This window comes from Pseudochaenichthys georgianus, chromosome 7 (assembly GCF_902827115.2).
Source record: "Pseudochaenichthys georgianus chromosome 7, fPseGeo1.2, whole genome shotgun sequence".
Lineage (NCBI taxonomy): Eukaryota > Metazoa > Chordata > Actinopteri > Perciformes > Channichthyidae > Pseudochaenichthys > Pseudochaenichthys georgianus.
The window spans coordinates 9,209,640-9,226,026 of NC_047509.1; the positions used below are offsets into that span (position 1 = coordinate 9,209,640).

The 16,387-nt window shown below is 41.7% G+C and overlaps 1 protein-coding gene across 1 annotated transcript in view; it reads left to right on the top strand.

Annotated features, from left to right (window-relative positions):
• Positions 1-16,387, top strand: part of LOC117449760 (MORC family CW-type zinc finger protein 3-like) — a 43,057-nt gene that overhangs the window by 18,965 nt on the left and 7,705 nt on the right. The window contains exons 3-6 of the mRNA XM_071203604.1: positions 14,584-14,716; positions 14,821-15,065; positions 15,384-15,519; positions 15,899-16,043. Coding sequence (XP_071059705.1) covers positions 14,584-14,716; positions 14,821-15,065; positions 15,384-15,519; positions 15,899-16,043 — 659 coding nt within the window. The remainder of the gene's footprint in view (positions 1-14,583; positions 14,717-14,820; positions 15,066-15,383; positions 15,520-15,898; positions 16,044-16,387) is intronic.

The window sequence follows — 16,387 nt, forward strand, 5'->3', positions numbered from 1 at the left end:
AATTCAGAGTGTGCTTGCTTTTCTCTTTGGAAGTCATCACATAACGGCATTGTAATACACGGTTCGGCTGCATTAAATATTACACATCTGCCGTAGTTCTTTATTTATAGAGAGAGACAAACAGGAGAACTGCCGCCAAAACTGAATACTTGACGTGAATCATAAATATATCAACAATTAAACAACATCTTCAATTTCTTTTCACAAAATACATCTCCTTGCAGTATCAATAGTAATTCGGCTGACTTTTATATTTGATCCAATTGGTAGATAGGCTGTATTTACACCATAACGGTGCACAGCTGATAGAAAAGGACTTGTAGTTTTTAAAGATATTACTGATTTTCTTTGAATATCAGAATATAAATACTGAGTTGAGAGAATAGTCAGGGGATTTGGGTGATGGGAGACACATCTATGGAATCACAATTTCAATAGCTTACCATTAAATGACGGATAGCCTATGCCTTTCTGTCTGTGATGTTTTACAAATCAGATATTACATTACATTACATTACATTGCATTTAGCTGACGCTTTTATCCAAAGCGACTTACAATAAGTACATTCGACCAGGAAGACACAACCTTGAGGAAAACAGAATCATATAAGAACATCAGGATTCAAAGAGCCAATCGTTTCAAGTGCTGCTCAACTGGCTAAGCCAGTCCTTTATTAGTATATAAGTGCTCTGTTAGCAGTTCTTTGTTAGTCATTCTATCGCTCGAAGTGGAGTCGAAAGAGATGAGTTTTCAGTCTGCGCCGGAAGGTGTGTAAGCTTTCTGCGGTCCTGATTTCAATGGGGAGCTCATTCCACCATTTTGGAGCCAGGATAGCAAACCCACGTGTTTTTGCTGATGGGAACTTGGGTCCCCCTCGCAGCGAGGGTGCAGCGAGTCGTTTGGTTGATGCAGAGCGTAGTGCACGTGCTGGGGTGTACGGTTTAACCATGTCCTGGATGTAGGAAGGGCCAGATCCATTCGCAGCATGGTACGCAAGTACCAGTGTCTTGAAGTGGATTCTAGCAGTTACCGGAAGCCAGTGGAGGGAGCGGAGGAGCGGCGTGGTGTGGGAAAATTTTGGAAGGTTGAAGACCAGACGAGCCGCTGCATTCTGGATGAGCTGCAGAGGTCGGATGGCACATGCAGGTAGACCAGCCAGGAGGGAGTTGCAGTAGTCTAGGCGTGAGGTGACGAGAGCCTGGACCAGAACCTGCGTCGATTTCTGGGTCAGCTGTGGGCGTATCTTCCTGATGTTGAAAAGCGTGTATCTGCAGCAACGGGTTGTAGCAGCGATGTTTGCAGTAAACGACAGGTTGTTATCTAGGATAACACCCAGATTCCTTGCAGTCTGAGTCGGGGAAACAACAGAGGGGCCGATGTTGATAGTTAGGTCAAGAGTGGGACAACCTTTTCCCGGAAGGAAAAGCACTTCAGTTTTGTCAAGGTTGAGCTTGAGATGATGAGCGGACATCCACTGAGAGATGTCAGCTAAACAAGCAGAGATGCGTGCGACGACCTGGGTCTCTGAGCGGGGAAAGGACAGAATTAATTGGGTGTCGTCAGCGTAGCAGTGGTATGAAAAACCATGCGGGCTAATGACAGATCCGAGCGAGTTTGTGTACAGGGAGAAGAGGAGAGGACCAAGAACAGAGCCCTGAGGGACCCCTGTAGTTAATTGACAAGGGTCGGACTCAGACCCTCTCCAAGTAACCCTGTAGGTGCGGTCTTTGAGGTATGAGGTGAGGAGGGAAAGTGCAGAGCCTGAAACTCCAAGTTCTTGGAGAGTGCGAAGGAGGATCTGATGATTCACCGTGTCGAATGCAGCAGACAGGTCCAACAGGATGAGGACAGAGGAGAGGGAGGCTGCTTTAGCAGTGTGCAGTTCCTCAGTGACAGCAATGAGAGCAGTTTCTGTGGAGTGACCTGCCTTGAAACCAGACTGGTGCGGATCCAGAAGGTTGTTCTGATGGAGATAACAGGAGAGTTGTTTAAAGACAGCGCGTTCAAGTGTTTTAGACAGGAACGGGAGGAGAGAGACAGGCCTGTAGTTTATAACATCAGACGGGTTGAGAGTGGGTTTCTTCAGGAGAGGGTTTACTCTCGCCTCCTTGAGACTGTTTGAAAAGTGACCAGAAGTTAGAGAAGTGTTGATGAAATGGGTGAGAAACGGTAGAATATCAGGAGCGATAGTCTGAAGGAGGTTTGAAGGGATAGGGTCCAGAGGACAGGTGGTAGGGCGGGCAGAGGTAATGAGGGTAAGAACCTCACTTGGAGAGAGAGGGGAAAAGGAGGTTAGTGTGCCGGTTGAAGGTGGCTCAGGTGATCCGGCGGTGAGTAGGGGTGAGTCAGAAAAAGAAGAGCGAATGTCGTAAACCTTTTTTTCAAAGTGGTTAACAAAGTCGCTTGACAGAAGGGAGGAGGGGGAAGGGGCTTTGGGGGGGTCCAAGAGGGTGGAGAAGATGGAAAATAGTTTTTTAGGATTGGAATAGGAAGATTGGATCTTATCTTGAAAGAAAGTGCTTTTTGTCTGAGAGATGGAAGCAGAGAAAGAGGAGAGGAGAACCTGATAGGTTAGGAGGTCGTCACGGTGTTTGGATTTCCACCATTTCCGCTCTGCTGCCCTAAGGACGGTTCTATTAGCACGCAGTGCGTCATTTAGCCAGGGAGCAGGAGGGGACTGACGAGCCTGCCGAGATGTGAGAGGACAGAGAGAGTCCAGAGAGGATGAGAGAGTAGAGAGGAGAGTTTCTGCAGCAGAGTTTGGAGGCAGGAGTTGGAACGAGTCAGAGGAAGGGAGGGCTGAGAGCACCGAGGAGGCAAAGGTAGAGGGGGAGAGGGAACGAAGGTTACGGCGGACAAGTGCAGGATGAGAAGAGATTAGTTTGTTATGTTTGGAAAGGGGTAAAGAGAATGAAATGAAGAAGTGATCGGAGGTGTGGAGCGGGTTTACAGAGAGGTTAGAAGTAGAGCAGTTCCTTGAGAATATGAGATCAAGGACATTGCCAGCTTTATGAGTCGGTGGGGACGGAGACAGTGAGAAAGCAAAGGTGGTTAACAGAGATGTTAGTTCGTCTATCTTCCCCGTCTGGAGGTTGAAGTCTCCGAGAAGTACAGCGGGAGGGCCAGTTTCAGGGATGTGTGAGAGGAGATGATCTAATTCATCCAAGAAGTCCCCCAAGGCTCCTGGTGGACGGTAGAGAACAACAATGGTCAGTTGTATAGGATGGGTCACAGTGACGGCATGGAATTCAAAGGTGGAAGGAGTGAAGTTAGGTAGCTTGAAGAGGGAAAAGCTCCATTTGGGAGAGAGCAGGAGACCAGTGCCACCTCCTCTGCCAGTGGGTCTGGGTGTATGGGAGAAGGAATATGCTGTGGAGAGAGCTGCTGGGGTGGATGTGTTGGATGGAGTAATCCACGTCTCAGTGAGAGCAAGGAAATCCAGAGACTGCAGGGAGGCGTAGCCAGAGATGAAGTCAGCCTTAGGAACAGCTGACTGGCAGTTCCACAGGCCGCCTGAAACTAGGTGCTGGATCTCAGTGGAGCACGTGGGATAGACGAGAGCGGGCCGGTTATAGCGATTAGGAGATACACGGGGCCAGTGAAAATTGCGAGAAGACACATGAACAGGAATGGAGAAAATACACATGATTATAGCATGAGGGGCTAGAAAGCTAAACAAAAGAAAAATAAGAATAAGACACCAGTGATACTTAGCTCAAATTAGAGTAGGATTTGCCTCCTCTTTGCCACCCTCGTGACTCCCGCAGGACTCCAATGTCTTTGGCAGTCTTACTCCCGCAGGACTCCAATGTCTTTGGCAGTCTTCGGCTGTCTGACGCTGCCGCTGACGCTCAAGAAACAGCTGCCTAAATGGACGCCTGATTGCTGAGTTCTCACAGCTAAGGTGCCACGCCCCTCTAGTTAGTTAACTCTCTACAGCTGATGGGCGACAACGCAGAGGGGTGCGTATTTAAATGCAGCCCAGACAGAAACTGGACGCAGTGACAGTTTCACGTGGACAGATCTGAGATTTAAATTCTCTCAAAAGTGCCCTTTTAGCTACAACAACTACAGAACAATTATACAGAGTAGAATAACTGAAATAGAGAAGTCTAATTAAACAAGATTATTACTTACAGCGGTTTCTGCGTCCGAGGAGGTGTAGCAGCCAGGTCAAAGGAGTACACTGAATTAACTAATTATTAATGTGTAGAAGTAAAACAAGAGAGCAATATCCTGTAAAATTATGTAAAAACATGAATAAAACTACACATCTTCAGATGTTATACATAAGTGTCTACACTAATAATACAAAGTTATTATTAGTATGCTGTGTGTACCTTGTGTGCACCGCCTAGTGGTTAAAGCATGTTATTGAATTATTTTTGTTGAATAATCTTATTTGATTAAAACAATATTAAGAGTACATACTTTCATAGGGGGAAAGTAGAAGGTCAATGATAGAAATATAGAATATAAAAAGTCAAGAAGATACTAAGTGATCTCTACAATAAAACAGTTTAGTGCCGGATGTACACAGATATTAATAGGAGGATGTGCAAAACAGAAAAACGAATTAACCTTTATTAATACATTAAATAATACTTTAGGTTAAGGTCTTCTTTTAAACAAGAAAAAAGCTTTGGGGGTATCTATCTACAGATGAATATTAAGCCTGACAAAGTACTTAACGTCTAAAATATTGCTTTCCTGCAATGTTAACTATGTTGAAGCACTTATTTTAACTGATATTATACATATGAATTATACTCTTATGCATGTAGTAGATAGTATAAAAAATGTGCAGAATATGACAGTTTAATGGTGGAGGTATACAGTACACACATATTGATAGATGTCTTGTAATGCGCTGTTGAGGAACCTGCGACCCAAGTTGTGTATAAGATCAATACACCTTAGAAAATCTTGAAAGGGATGTGCAAAATAGCCATTATACAGTTTTTAATTAACTATTAGTAGAGAATAACGAGTAATGAATATACTTTATAAAGATCTGCAGATAAATGTTTAGTCTTCTCAATCAACCAACTATCAAATATCTCTCCTGATTGTTGGCACTTGACAATTACCTTCCCTGAATTTTACTCAGGTGTAACTAAAGTCTGCTTTAAGGGTTGTTTATATTCCACATCATTAATCAGAATCTGCAAAGTAACTAAAATAAATGTAATGAAGTAAAAATACCAGGTTAACCTCTGAATTGTAGTGGAGTAGAATATATATTAATGCTGCCCATTATGGATACAAGCGATTTTCACCCATTTAGTAATTACATGTTTTAAATGTGTACACACCAATGTGTTTCCTATCGCCTAAACCTCCAGGGCTGTACACAGTTTAATACTGTCAACTTCTAAATTTGGGAAAAACGTCTTTTAAAACTACAATTCCCAGTAGAGACGTGCCATAGAGAACATGTTGCGAAACACAATAGCCAGCATGTGTAGTTCTGGTGGGGCGTTCGAGTCCAGTTTTGAATAGTCTGCCGTGGTTTCGTTCCATTTCAAAGAGCTTGACGCTCGGCGTAACCTTGGCGCAACATCACGGGGTTTGTCAACGGGACTGTAGTCCCAAACGATAGCTGGGGATTATGGGTAGTGTAGTGTCTTCGGCCATCCTAAATCTCGAAATGTCCCGACTCTATTTACGGCTAAAAAGCCCAAGATTATAGAATTAAACGAATAAATATTGTTGTGTTATTGTTGTGTTATTGTTGAGTAAATAACAGTGTGTTATTTAGAAAAGAATAACAAATTAGAAGGAAGAGATTTTAAAAAATACAGATTTCAGTATTTTGAATCTCTAAACCCCATTTATTTTCCTCAAAGACGACAAAAAAAGTCCGACATTATACGATTTAAAATAAAAACAAATAAATAAAAAGATAAAACACTGGCATGTAAATAGAATGGTTTTAAATAATAGATCAGCAGTGTTGGGACTAACGCGTTACAAAGTAACGCGTTACTGTAACGCCGTTATTTTTGGCAGTAACTAGTACTCTAACGCATTACTTTCAGTAACTCAGTTACCGTTACTACATGGTGCGTTACTCCGTTACTGCGTTAGTTTTTTTATATAGTCAACAGCCAGGTGAACAGAGATGAGAACAGTACTTGAGTAAATGTACTTAAATACTTCCTCTGTCACATGCGGAGACGGGCTGTGGGCGTGTTTGTGTTGTTTACTAACAAGACTGTCATGGCGGCGGCGGATATCAAGTCTAGTTTCTCCACCTGGAGATATTCTCACTATTTCACTTTTGTCGAGCACAAAGAAAAGAACGTTTTAGTTAAATGTAAGTTGTGTCCTGGCGGGTCAAAGAGCCTATCTACTGCTTAAACCAGTCATTCAAATCTCTTAAAACATCTGCAAAAACAACATGCTGGGACGAAGCTAGTAGCTAAGACCACAGAGACTCAGCCGACGCCACTCCACCTCCACCTAAGCAAAAGCGGCTGGATTTTAACCAAGGGACTGCTAGCCAGGGAAAAGTCGATAAAGCCATTGCACGGTATGTTGTAGAACACATGCAGGCTATTGCTACAGTGGAGTCACCCGCTTTCAGGGAGCTAGTTAGCATGATAGCATGTCCGGGCGGCACACGGCATATGAAACGGAAAACTTTTTCCAACTACCTGGAGAAAGAATATACAAAAATGTAAAGCCAGCTAATATCGATGCTATCCAGATTGCATATAATGCATGTCAAGTTGATCAACAGGTTGTATTATTCTCCAATGCAATAACAGTACTGAAATGAAGGCTATAAGGGCATTAATATAATGGGAGCCCTTTTTTTAAGTAACTAAAACGTTACTTTTCACAGTAACGCATTACTTTTTGGTGTAAGTAATCAGTAAAGTAACTGAGTAACTAGTAATGGTAACTAGTTACTGGTTTTCAGTAACTAGCACAACACTGTAGATGAGAGTAAAATCTACTTCACTTTACAGCCCCGCCCACTTTTGGGGAAACCAACGCTGTCATTTGAACAGCGATCAAGCCTGAAGCCACAGAGCTCTTCTGTTACTGTCCTTTCTTCTTAGAGGAAGTACAGAAACACGTAACTCTGGATTTGTTTTAATGTTTGAGGTGCAATAAACGACACAGCAGCTTTTTGTCATGTTAAAACTATTATGTTCTGCCTCGCTCATGAGAGTAACAGCTGGCGAAATTACAGCCTCGCCTACTGATTTCAATTTAACCATATATCGAGCCCGGTTGTCGATTTCAAAGGTGTGCTCTAAAATGATATTTATAAATGACTATTATCATTATTATAAGCAAGACAATAAATGGCAAAGATATGTAGAAAATAAACGTATTTAAGATACGTTCATAAGGAACGTAGGGAGAAAACATGCTTCTAGAAGATATGTAGAAAATAAACGTATTTGAGATACGTTCATAACGAACGTAACGTGGGAGAAAATACGTTTCTAGCTAAACGTAATTGAGAATGCAGTTTAGTTCTGTGGGAACGTAATTTTTAGGAGACAGGGTTGGGCTGCAATGCATTGTTGGGCAGCATTTTCTCCTCTCCTTTCGGTTAGGGAGGTCCAGTGGTTCCTAAGCTAAAGGAGGTTATAAAGGAAGTTTGAAACCTCCTTTCCTTTCATTTGGAGAATTGGAACGGCACTTAACATGTCTGCCACTGACGTACTTCCGGGTCATTTCACTCCGTTAGGAAGGTTCCTAAGCTAAATGGACTATTGGAACGCAACCCCTGTGTCTCTCTGTGTGCGGGGGGGGCTAACAGACATGCTGCAGCGGACACAGAGATCTGCCGGGGACGGAGCGTTCAGAGAGTATAGAGACACATTTTGACTATAAGTTGACGAAAATGTAATTTTTCATCGACTAAAAGTTGACTAAAACGTTTTGAGTTTTCGTCAACTAAAACTAGACTAACACGTTTTGAGTTTTCGTCGACTAAAACTAGACTAAAACTACGAAGGATAGGAATGACTAAAATGTGACTAAAACTAATAACCATTTTCGTCTAAAGACTAAGACTAAATCAAAAACAGCTGCCAAAATTAACACTGAAATATGCGAACACAAACCTACAGACTGGGGGTTGGGAGATCACAGGAGGGGGGGGGAGAGCTGTGGAATGTGACCACCCCCCTTGGGAGACTTACTCCACACATTCCGATGGCCAATTAGTTTTAAACAAAGAGTTTGCAGCATACAGCACAGACAACATGGGGGGTGGGGGCTTCTCATAAGATTTTTGTTTGTTGTTGTTTTGTGTCAGTTTTACGTCACCACTTCCATTCACATTTTTCATCATTGTTCCACAATGTTTATCATGAAATTAATATCCATATATTTTATACTATACTTGCACTGCTTACCGTTTTCATACTTTATATATCTTAGCATATTCATACACACTGTTAATACTGCTAGAGACGTGCACACATAGACTCTAGGTAGTGCTTGAGCACCTGCCCGTTTTGCCCTCTGGACAGCAATGTGCCCTTTTGAAAGTTCGTTTTTTACAGTTTTTTATTTTATTTTTTTACAGTGTACTGTATGTGGCTCATGGTAACATCGATCAATTCTGGATTAAAAGCTTCTAATATATACAGCAATGCCCCAAATGCGCGTTGTAATTTTGTCAGACATCCTCACACGTGCCCCGCGGCACTCCCGTACGTGCTGTCACTACCCGATCCGTCACCCTGCCCGATCGGTTCTGCGCATGTGCGAGAGGGTCCGCCATGTTGGACAACTCCGGACGGCAACACCAGATGGACACTTGACACAGTGGCTTTTAGCAAAGCTCAAAAAGAAAAACCGAGAGAGATGAGTTATTGTTATTACAACGTGACTTCACTATTATTTAACAACTCTTTTTATTGGGTTCTTTTATTTGGGGTTAAGTACATTGTCAGAATAAGTGAGGAATGAATTTAACTTCTGTTAGACAGCCATATGCCATACATTTTTGCATACATTCACAGTAAATATGTATTCAGTATGATAGCTGTCTAACAGAAGTTAAATCTATTTCTCACTTATTCTGACAATGTACTTAACCCCAAATAAAAGAACCCAATAAAAAGAGTTGTTAAATAATAGTGAAGTCACGTTGTAATAACAATAACTCATCTCTCTCGGTTTTTCTTTTTGAGCTTTGCTAAAAGCCACTGTGTCAAGTGTCCATCTGGTGTTGCCGTCCGGAGTTGTCCAACATGGCGGACCCTCTCGCACATGCGCAGAACCGATCGGGCAGGGTGACGGATCGGGTAGTGACACGTGCCCTGGCTGCAGCCCCTCCCTTCCCTGCTCTCAACGTGAACGCGCAGCGCGCAGAGTCAGTCAGTCAGACAGGCCACGGCGGGTGTGTGGTGCAGCAGCACGCAGCAACACGATTAAAAGTGCCCTAGTGACGACCAAGTAAGTAACCACCAGGTAACAAATACAACGAGTGTATTGTTTAGTCCCCTAAATCAGATGCCAAACTAAACTATAACTTCACTATAACTTGCATCCATCCATTTAGTCTCGTTGTGCACTTTTGAAAATAGCAGATCTACGCTCACAATGCGTCATTATGCTAGGGCTGAAGTGATTAAATGTATGTTTTGTAATAATCTTAATCAAAATCTACATAGTAACTAACTAAAGTTTTCAAATAATTGTAGTGGAGTAAAAGTAGAATATTTGCATCTGAGATGTAGTGGAGTAGAAGTAAATGTATTGAAAATGGGAAATACTCAAGTAAAGTAAAAATGCCTCAACAAGTACAATATAAGTAGTAGTAACCTTATAGGTTTACATTAATGCTGCTGTTAAATGTTTCTCGGAGATTAACCCTTAATTATCATGCACAGCAGAGTAGGGCTGCAACAAACGACTAATTTGATAGTCGATTAATCTATCGATTAATGAAACGATTAATCGACTATTCGGACTATTATGCCTTGCACAATTTCTCAAACGCTCTTATTTAGCCATCAACTTTTAGATGTAGCTTGAGGTTGTTTTAGTCATGTGGAAACTAACAATGAAGACAATAAAGATGAATACTTGATTAAAAAATACATATTATTAAATTAACTAAACAAATTGTTTACAAAATGAACATTGCTTTTCATTTAAATTAAATAAATAATATTTCACATCAAAAGAAACAACAGTGTTTTAGCAAATAATAAATAATGTGATAACAGAATTGTAAACAAAATAGCTGAAACTTTAACAAACTAACTAATTCAGTTACCTCAAATCATTACCCCATGTTTATATAATTGTGTTAACTCTGTGTGTTGCTGCTAGCATACATAACGTGACGTGAAAACGTTACTCGTGGACGGGGCTACAGAGCTACTAGAAAGACAGTCGAACCCGGTGCATTGCTCCGTCTGAATGTGGAGCACTTTTGCTAAATGTTTAGACAAATTGCTCGTGTTACCGCCCTTACATGCTAAACTCTTATTGCACTTTTGGCAACGAGCATTGAGACGGGTAAAGTTTAACCACACCTTGGAGCGGCGTTCTCTCCGCCATCTCCGCAGTGTGTTGCTGCATGTAGCAGCCGCGTGTGTGTAAACTGCCCCGACCCCTCCCACACAGACCAGGGAGAGAGATCTCGTCTGATCGAAAATACATCATAGACGCATTTGTTTGTCTTTTTACATATTATAAACGAGCTGGCCACACTAAGACTGCGATATAATGTTTTTGTATCAATAATACATGACATATATTTTTTAAATGTCTCCAGTACCAATAACGTTGTAGCTTAAAGAGCCTGTGACACGGTTTTCACCCATCATCCAAACCCATCAATTTGAGTACATATTGTCCCCTTGAAAACCGTTACTGAACTGATTTTGGTTATTTGTACTTTGATAACCATTAATCTGCCTTCAATGTTGACAATTTTCTGGATCTTCTCGCGGATTCTTCAAGTCCCGCCAAATGATGGGTGACGTCATTGCGGGCACAGCGCTCCAGCTGCACCGTCCAGGATCCCAGCTTCTGCATGTAAACCTTTATATATATACAGTCAGATGTAAACGCACGACGGCGCACACAGCAGCAAGCTCAGACAGCGATGACAGGTTAATGTTGAACGTGTCTGAGAGCTCATATGAGGCTGAAGGATCGGTTTATGTTGTATCTGTTAGAAGTTTAGGAATGAGGTGCGTCAATATGGGCGATCATATGGTCATGTAGCCAGTGGTGGAATGGGACTAAAAATCATCCCGGGACTCTCGACCGGCCCACTTCGGTACCGCTAGTAAATAGTCAACGGGGGGAGTGGGGGATGTCAGGGGCGGCGGGTGCTGTAGATAGTAAATGTAAATATGTAAATATTTGTGTCACTGCATCCTGGTAAAATACAAATATAATGTATAATGTCTGTGTCTTTGACATTAGCGCTGCTAGCCACCTGTGCCCTGAACTACGAAGCCAGTTAAACAGACCCTTGAGTTTGAGTAACAAACAAACTAACAACAACAAACTAACAAACGAGATCTCGCTAAGCGGTCCTACGATGCTGGTTATCAACTCGGTAAATCAAGCCAGGGTTTCTCTCTCCAGCTGAGAGCGCGTTCACGTCTAAGACACGAGTGGATCTGACTTTAATTACATTTGTCTCGAGTGTTTCGTCAACATAATGTGTTAAATAATACTTCTGCATCCAGTCTGTGACACTGTGAGTGTTGCACGGCCAGATGAGGCTGGAGAAGCTGACTCAGATAAGGAAATATATGATATTATATGATTGATGATCTGATTGATGATGTAATATGAATGATAGGTGCGACACGTCGGCGTCTTCTCTGCATACGGCAGTTTAAACTGTATTTCCTTTATCCTGTAATATGACTTGAGAGATTTAAACTCCGCACACTGAGTTGATCTCTTTTCTATAGACGCCGGAGGCGGGCAGCGTCAGGTAAAAGAAGTTATTTAGCCTTCTCAAACCTGAGCCTCGCGCGCCGCCTATGGAGGATGTGCTAGTGACTTATCCGACCGGCCCACTTCGGTACCGGCCCATCGGGATTCGTCCCGATGGCCAGTCCGCCACTGCACCCAGCCCACGTAAACTGTCAATGGGGGGAGCCTCGCTGCGGGGAAACGGTGGACCTAGTGTCCCGATCGGAGTGGGAATAATAATAATAATCCGTGCATTTTATCCATTAATCTCCCCAACATTGTGGTAAAAAAACCACACGTTTAATCCACGTTGTTGGTGTACTACAACTACAAAAAGCATCGGTTTGTTTTCTCATCAGGAAATGCAGACCGGCTCAAACAAACGATTTTTAATCATCATCCTCACTCATCATTTAATGTATCATATGTTCGCCGAATTGACATGAAAGCACTAATAAATGTAGTTTCATCCACTTGAGTTTCCAACTACAAAAATAATCGATTTGTTTTTATATCACATCTGACGGGAGGAAATTCAGCAGCTCTCACTCCCGATTTTTAATCCTAATGTAATCATCATCTTCACCACGATCATTTATGTTTATGTTCGCCGAATTGACATGAAAGCACTGACAAACATGAATATACTGTAGTCAACTTCATTAAAACGTTATTAACGTGCCTAATCTCAGTAATTCACCATTTCTACGCATGACAACACACTTTGTCCGTGTTTGGCTCTCGAAGCGTTCCCGCATTGACGTCACTTCCGGCTTCCCCCAAAACTTCAAAATGAGTCAAGGAATTTCCCGCGATGTTCGAAATTATTGATATTTAACGGAACGGTATCGCTTTTTCTTTTTTAAACTGACGGTTCGAGATTACTAGTAGCCCAATATTTCATTGCACAACAGTTGTTGGGATGCTGTCACAGGCTCTTTAACGGCACGCGATGACGTCACCAACGAATCGACGACTGAATTAGTTGGCAACTAATTTGGAAATCGATTTTAATCGATTAAGTCGATTAGTTGTTGCACCCCTACAGCAGAGCAGTACATTGATTTAGCTCATTTGCATTTACCACTTGTAGAATAATGCCAAGAAGAGACAGGATAAGAAAAGAAAAACAAAGAGAGCTACAGCAAGCAGCCTGGGGAAGCAGCTCTCTGCTCTCCTGGGTAAAGCAGCCTGAGCCTACCAGCAAGGAAGATGAGGATGCAGATGTGCCTGATGAACCCTTACCCATCATCAATGATGAAGATGAAGAAGAAAGGTCAGAGTCATGTTAAGGGACAAACTGTCTGTCGAGAGCCCTTTCATGCTCAGATTTGAACTGTGATAATAATAGTAGTAATAATAATAATAATAATAATAAATAATAATATAATTTTATTGAGAGGCCCACAATTTATTTTAACCACACTAAGTGCTTTGGTGATACTAAATCAGACATGAAGCTACTTGCCAAATGACAAAAAAACAACAACTAGTGGTAGGGTGTTGCATTTTGGCCATGACAGTTAAAGTCTGGTGAGTCTTAATGTTGTCATGCATTGCATTGCCTTACCCAAATAATTGAAATAAACATCATATTCTATATTGTTTGTATTCTAGGCAGCTACAGCAGGCTCAGGGAAGCAGCCCCCTGCTGTCCTGCAATAGTCCATCTAAGATGAGGGAGACAAATCCATAGAAAATATCTCTGAGTCAGACACAGATGAAGCAGAAATGTCAGAGTCCAGAGCAGCACCATGTTCAGAAACAGTGCTCTCTGATGATGACCAAAATGAGGGAGAGATGGAAGGAGTAACCAAAAACCGAAAAGAAACTAACAAAATCCGCCATTATCCAACAAATTTTCGCGCACAATTTCGGCGCACGCACGCGGTCGACCGCCAGACCGCCAGACCGCCACGACGACTCAGAAGGTGCCCTTTTTTTTTCTCGAGCACCTGCCCCTATAAATGTCTGTGCACGCCACTGTTTCATTTAGATATCCATAGCATTGAAGGCTTGAATATCTTTGTATTACTTTGCAGTAATCTATTATTGTTAAATTCCACCTTCGCAGCGTAATAAGGAGAGAGATGCACCTTGTAAGCTGCTGTAAAATGATAATAGGCCTGTTATATTCACGCACACACATCATATCGAGGAAAAAAATCCTGGTGTAAATCTGATCCAACATACATTTCTACTTCCCTTCATGTGGGAACTTCAAATGCTGGAGGTTGCCCCTTCTGGTGGGAATTTATTTATCAAATGTGGATAAAGCATCAAACCATTCAGCTGTCTTTGAGGTATTTTATTTCTTGCAAGAAAGTTCAGTCGGTCATACAGAGAGCATTCTGTCTGCAGAGTGAAAGACGAAAAATAGTGTTTGGGTTGCATATTTAAACACAGAGAGAGGAGAAAGGGAGGGGTCAAACTTGGCGATAATGAAAGGAGCATTCTGGGAGTTAGGGAGGCCGTATAAGGATGTTTTCAGTTCATGGAGTGTAACAAATCTTCTTATTGATGACTTTTCCAAAGCTTAGCAAAGCAGTGGAAGCCAGTAAATAAAGATAAACATTAGCAAATAGAATCACACATGATAGTATTAAAGTAAATAAGTGGGTGTAATATTTTTCTGTTACATTGTCTTCTCTCGACAGACAATGCCTATGATCCAGATGTCAATGCCAAACAGTTCTGGATTGATACGATTGTGGTCAAAGATAAGGACTGCCTTAGCTTTATGGATAATGGATATGGACTAGACAAAGATAAAATACACAAGATGCTCAGGTAATTTGAAATGGCTCACCAAACGAATGTTGTACGTGATACATTTGCGTATAAACCATGCTGTTATTCACTAAAGAATTTATGCATTTTCCCCCCTTTTTAAGCTTTGGCTACAGTGACAAGACTCCTATAAACGGTGTAACGCCGATTGGTATGTACGGCAACGGTTTCAAGTCTGAATCCATGCGCCTCGGCAAAGACGCTATCGTGTTTTCAAAGTCAAAGAGTGTGTCCTGCGTTGGGATGCTCTCTCAGACCTACCTGGAAGAGATTGGTGCTAACCAAATAATTTTTCCTATTGTATGCTTTGAACGGAATGAAAAAAGCAAGTATATCCTTTACCTGCTGCGTTAAGGCATGTTGCTTCATGTAAACTATATGTAAATGATGAAAATGACATGCAAATCCCAGCATCTGATCGAATGGGTGCTAGATCAAATGTAACTGAGAAAGAACAAGAACAGATAGATTCTAAACACCAAATGTGACAGCTCAAAATGTTACACAGCAGCATTCCTATCCTTCAGACGAGAGTTGTAGAAAAATATTATGAGAACCCAAATAGTTTACTTAACATACAAATGTAATCATACACCAGATACATATTTCCAATTGTCCTCATTTACGAAGTTTTCCTTAACTTGGGCTATACTCTGTGTAAAAGAAGAACACAAGGCCAGTCTTCAAGACATCTTGCGCTATTCCCCATTCAACAAAGAGGACGAAATGCTGGCTGAGATCGAAGCCATCAGTTCTCATGGGTCCGAAACCGGCACACGGATCATCATCTGGAATCTCCGCAGGTCTGAGGGTTCTTCACACACACAAACCGTTATGTGTTATTTCAGAGACCAAGGGCTAGTAGTTCCTGTAGTGCCTGATCAGACTATATCAACTATTCTAATTTAGTCATCATTAATTTAAACATGACTTATGAGGTAATAGAAAGTCAAAGCTCGATGTTTGAATACACATTTTTGTTTCACAACCATGTGTCCACTTTGGCTTTAAATCTGTTTCCAACAAACAGCAGCAGGGTTGTTACCTAGCAACAATGAATAATGCTATAGTTCTGCATGTTAATTGCTGTTTGATGTCAGTTGTTGGCATTAGGGAGGCCCAATAACTCAAAGATTATGATAATGACTGATCACCAATGTCTTTGTTTTATATTTTTAACAGTACATCTAGTAGACCATCAGAATTTGATTTTGAGAGGGACCGCTACGATTTCCGAATACCATCTGAACTCGACGAGACAATGAAGAATGCTGTTCCAAGTCAAGCGACCAAGTCAAACACCCCTGAGAGTGTTTCCTCACTGCGGGTAAGTAGCTGTTTTGTGCATGACGCCCACAGTCACACATTTCATAGTGATACGTATACAATCATGAAAACTGAGGCCAATTAGGTTACATTATGCAACTTACACAAGTGGCATGTAAAAAAGGTAAAGCTTCCAGTTTACAAATAATGAGAATGTATTTTTTATGGAATTAGGAGTTTTTCACTGGATCCAGTTGGAAGGATTCTTATCTTAGCTCAACAGAGGATTGTGTTTTGGATTCATGCTGCCAGGGAGTAAGGGACGACACACAAGGAGCTTTGTCTGCCTTCCCATTTGCATCCTGCATTTTAAACACAATGTTTTGTGTGTTAACCAAATGGAGG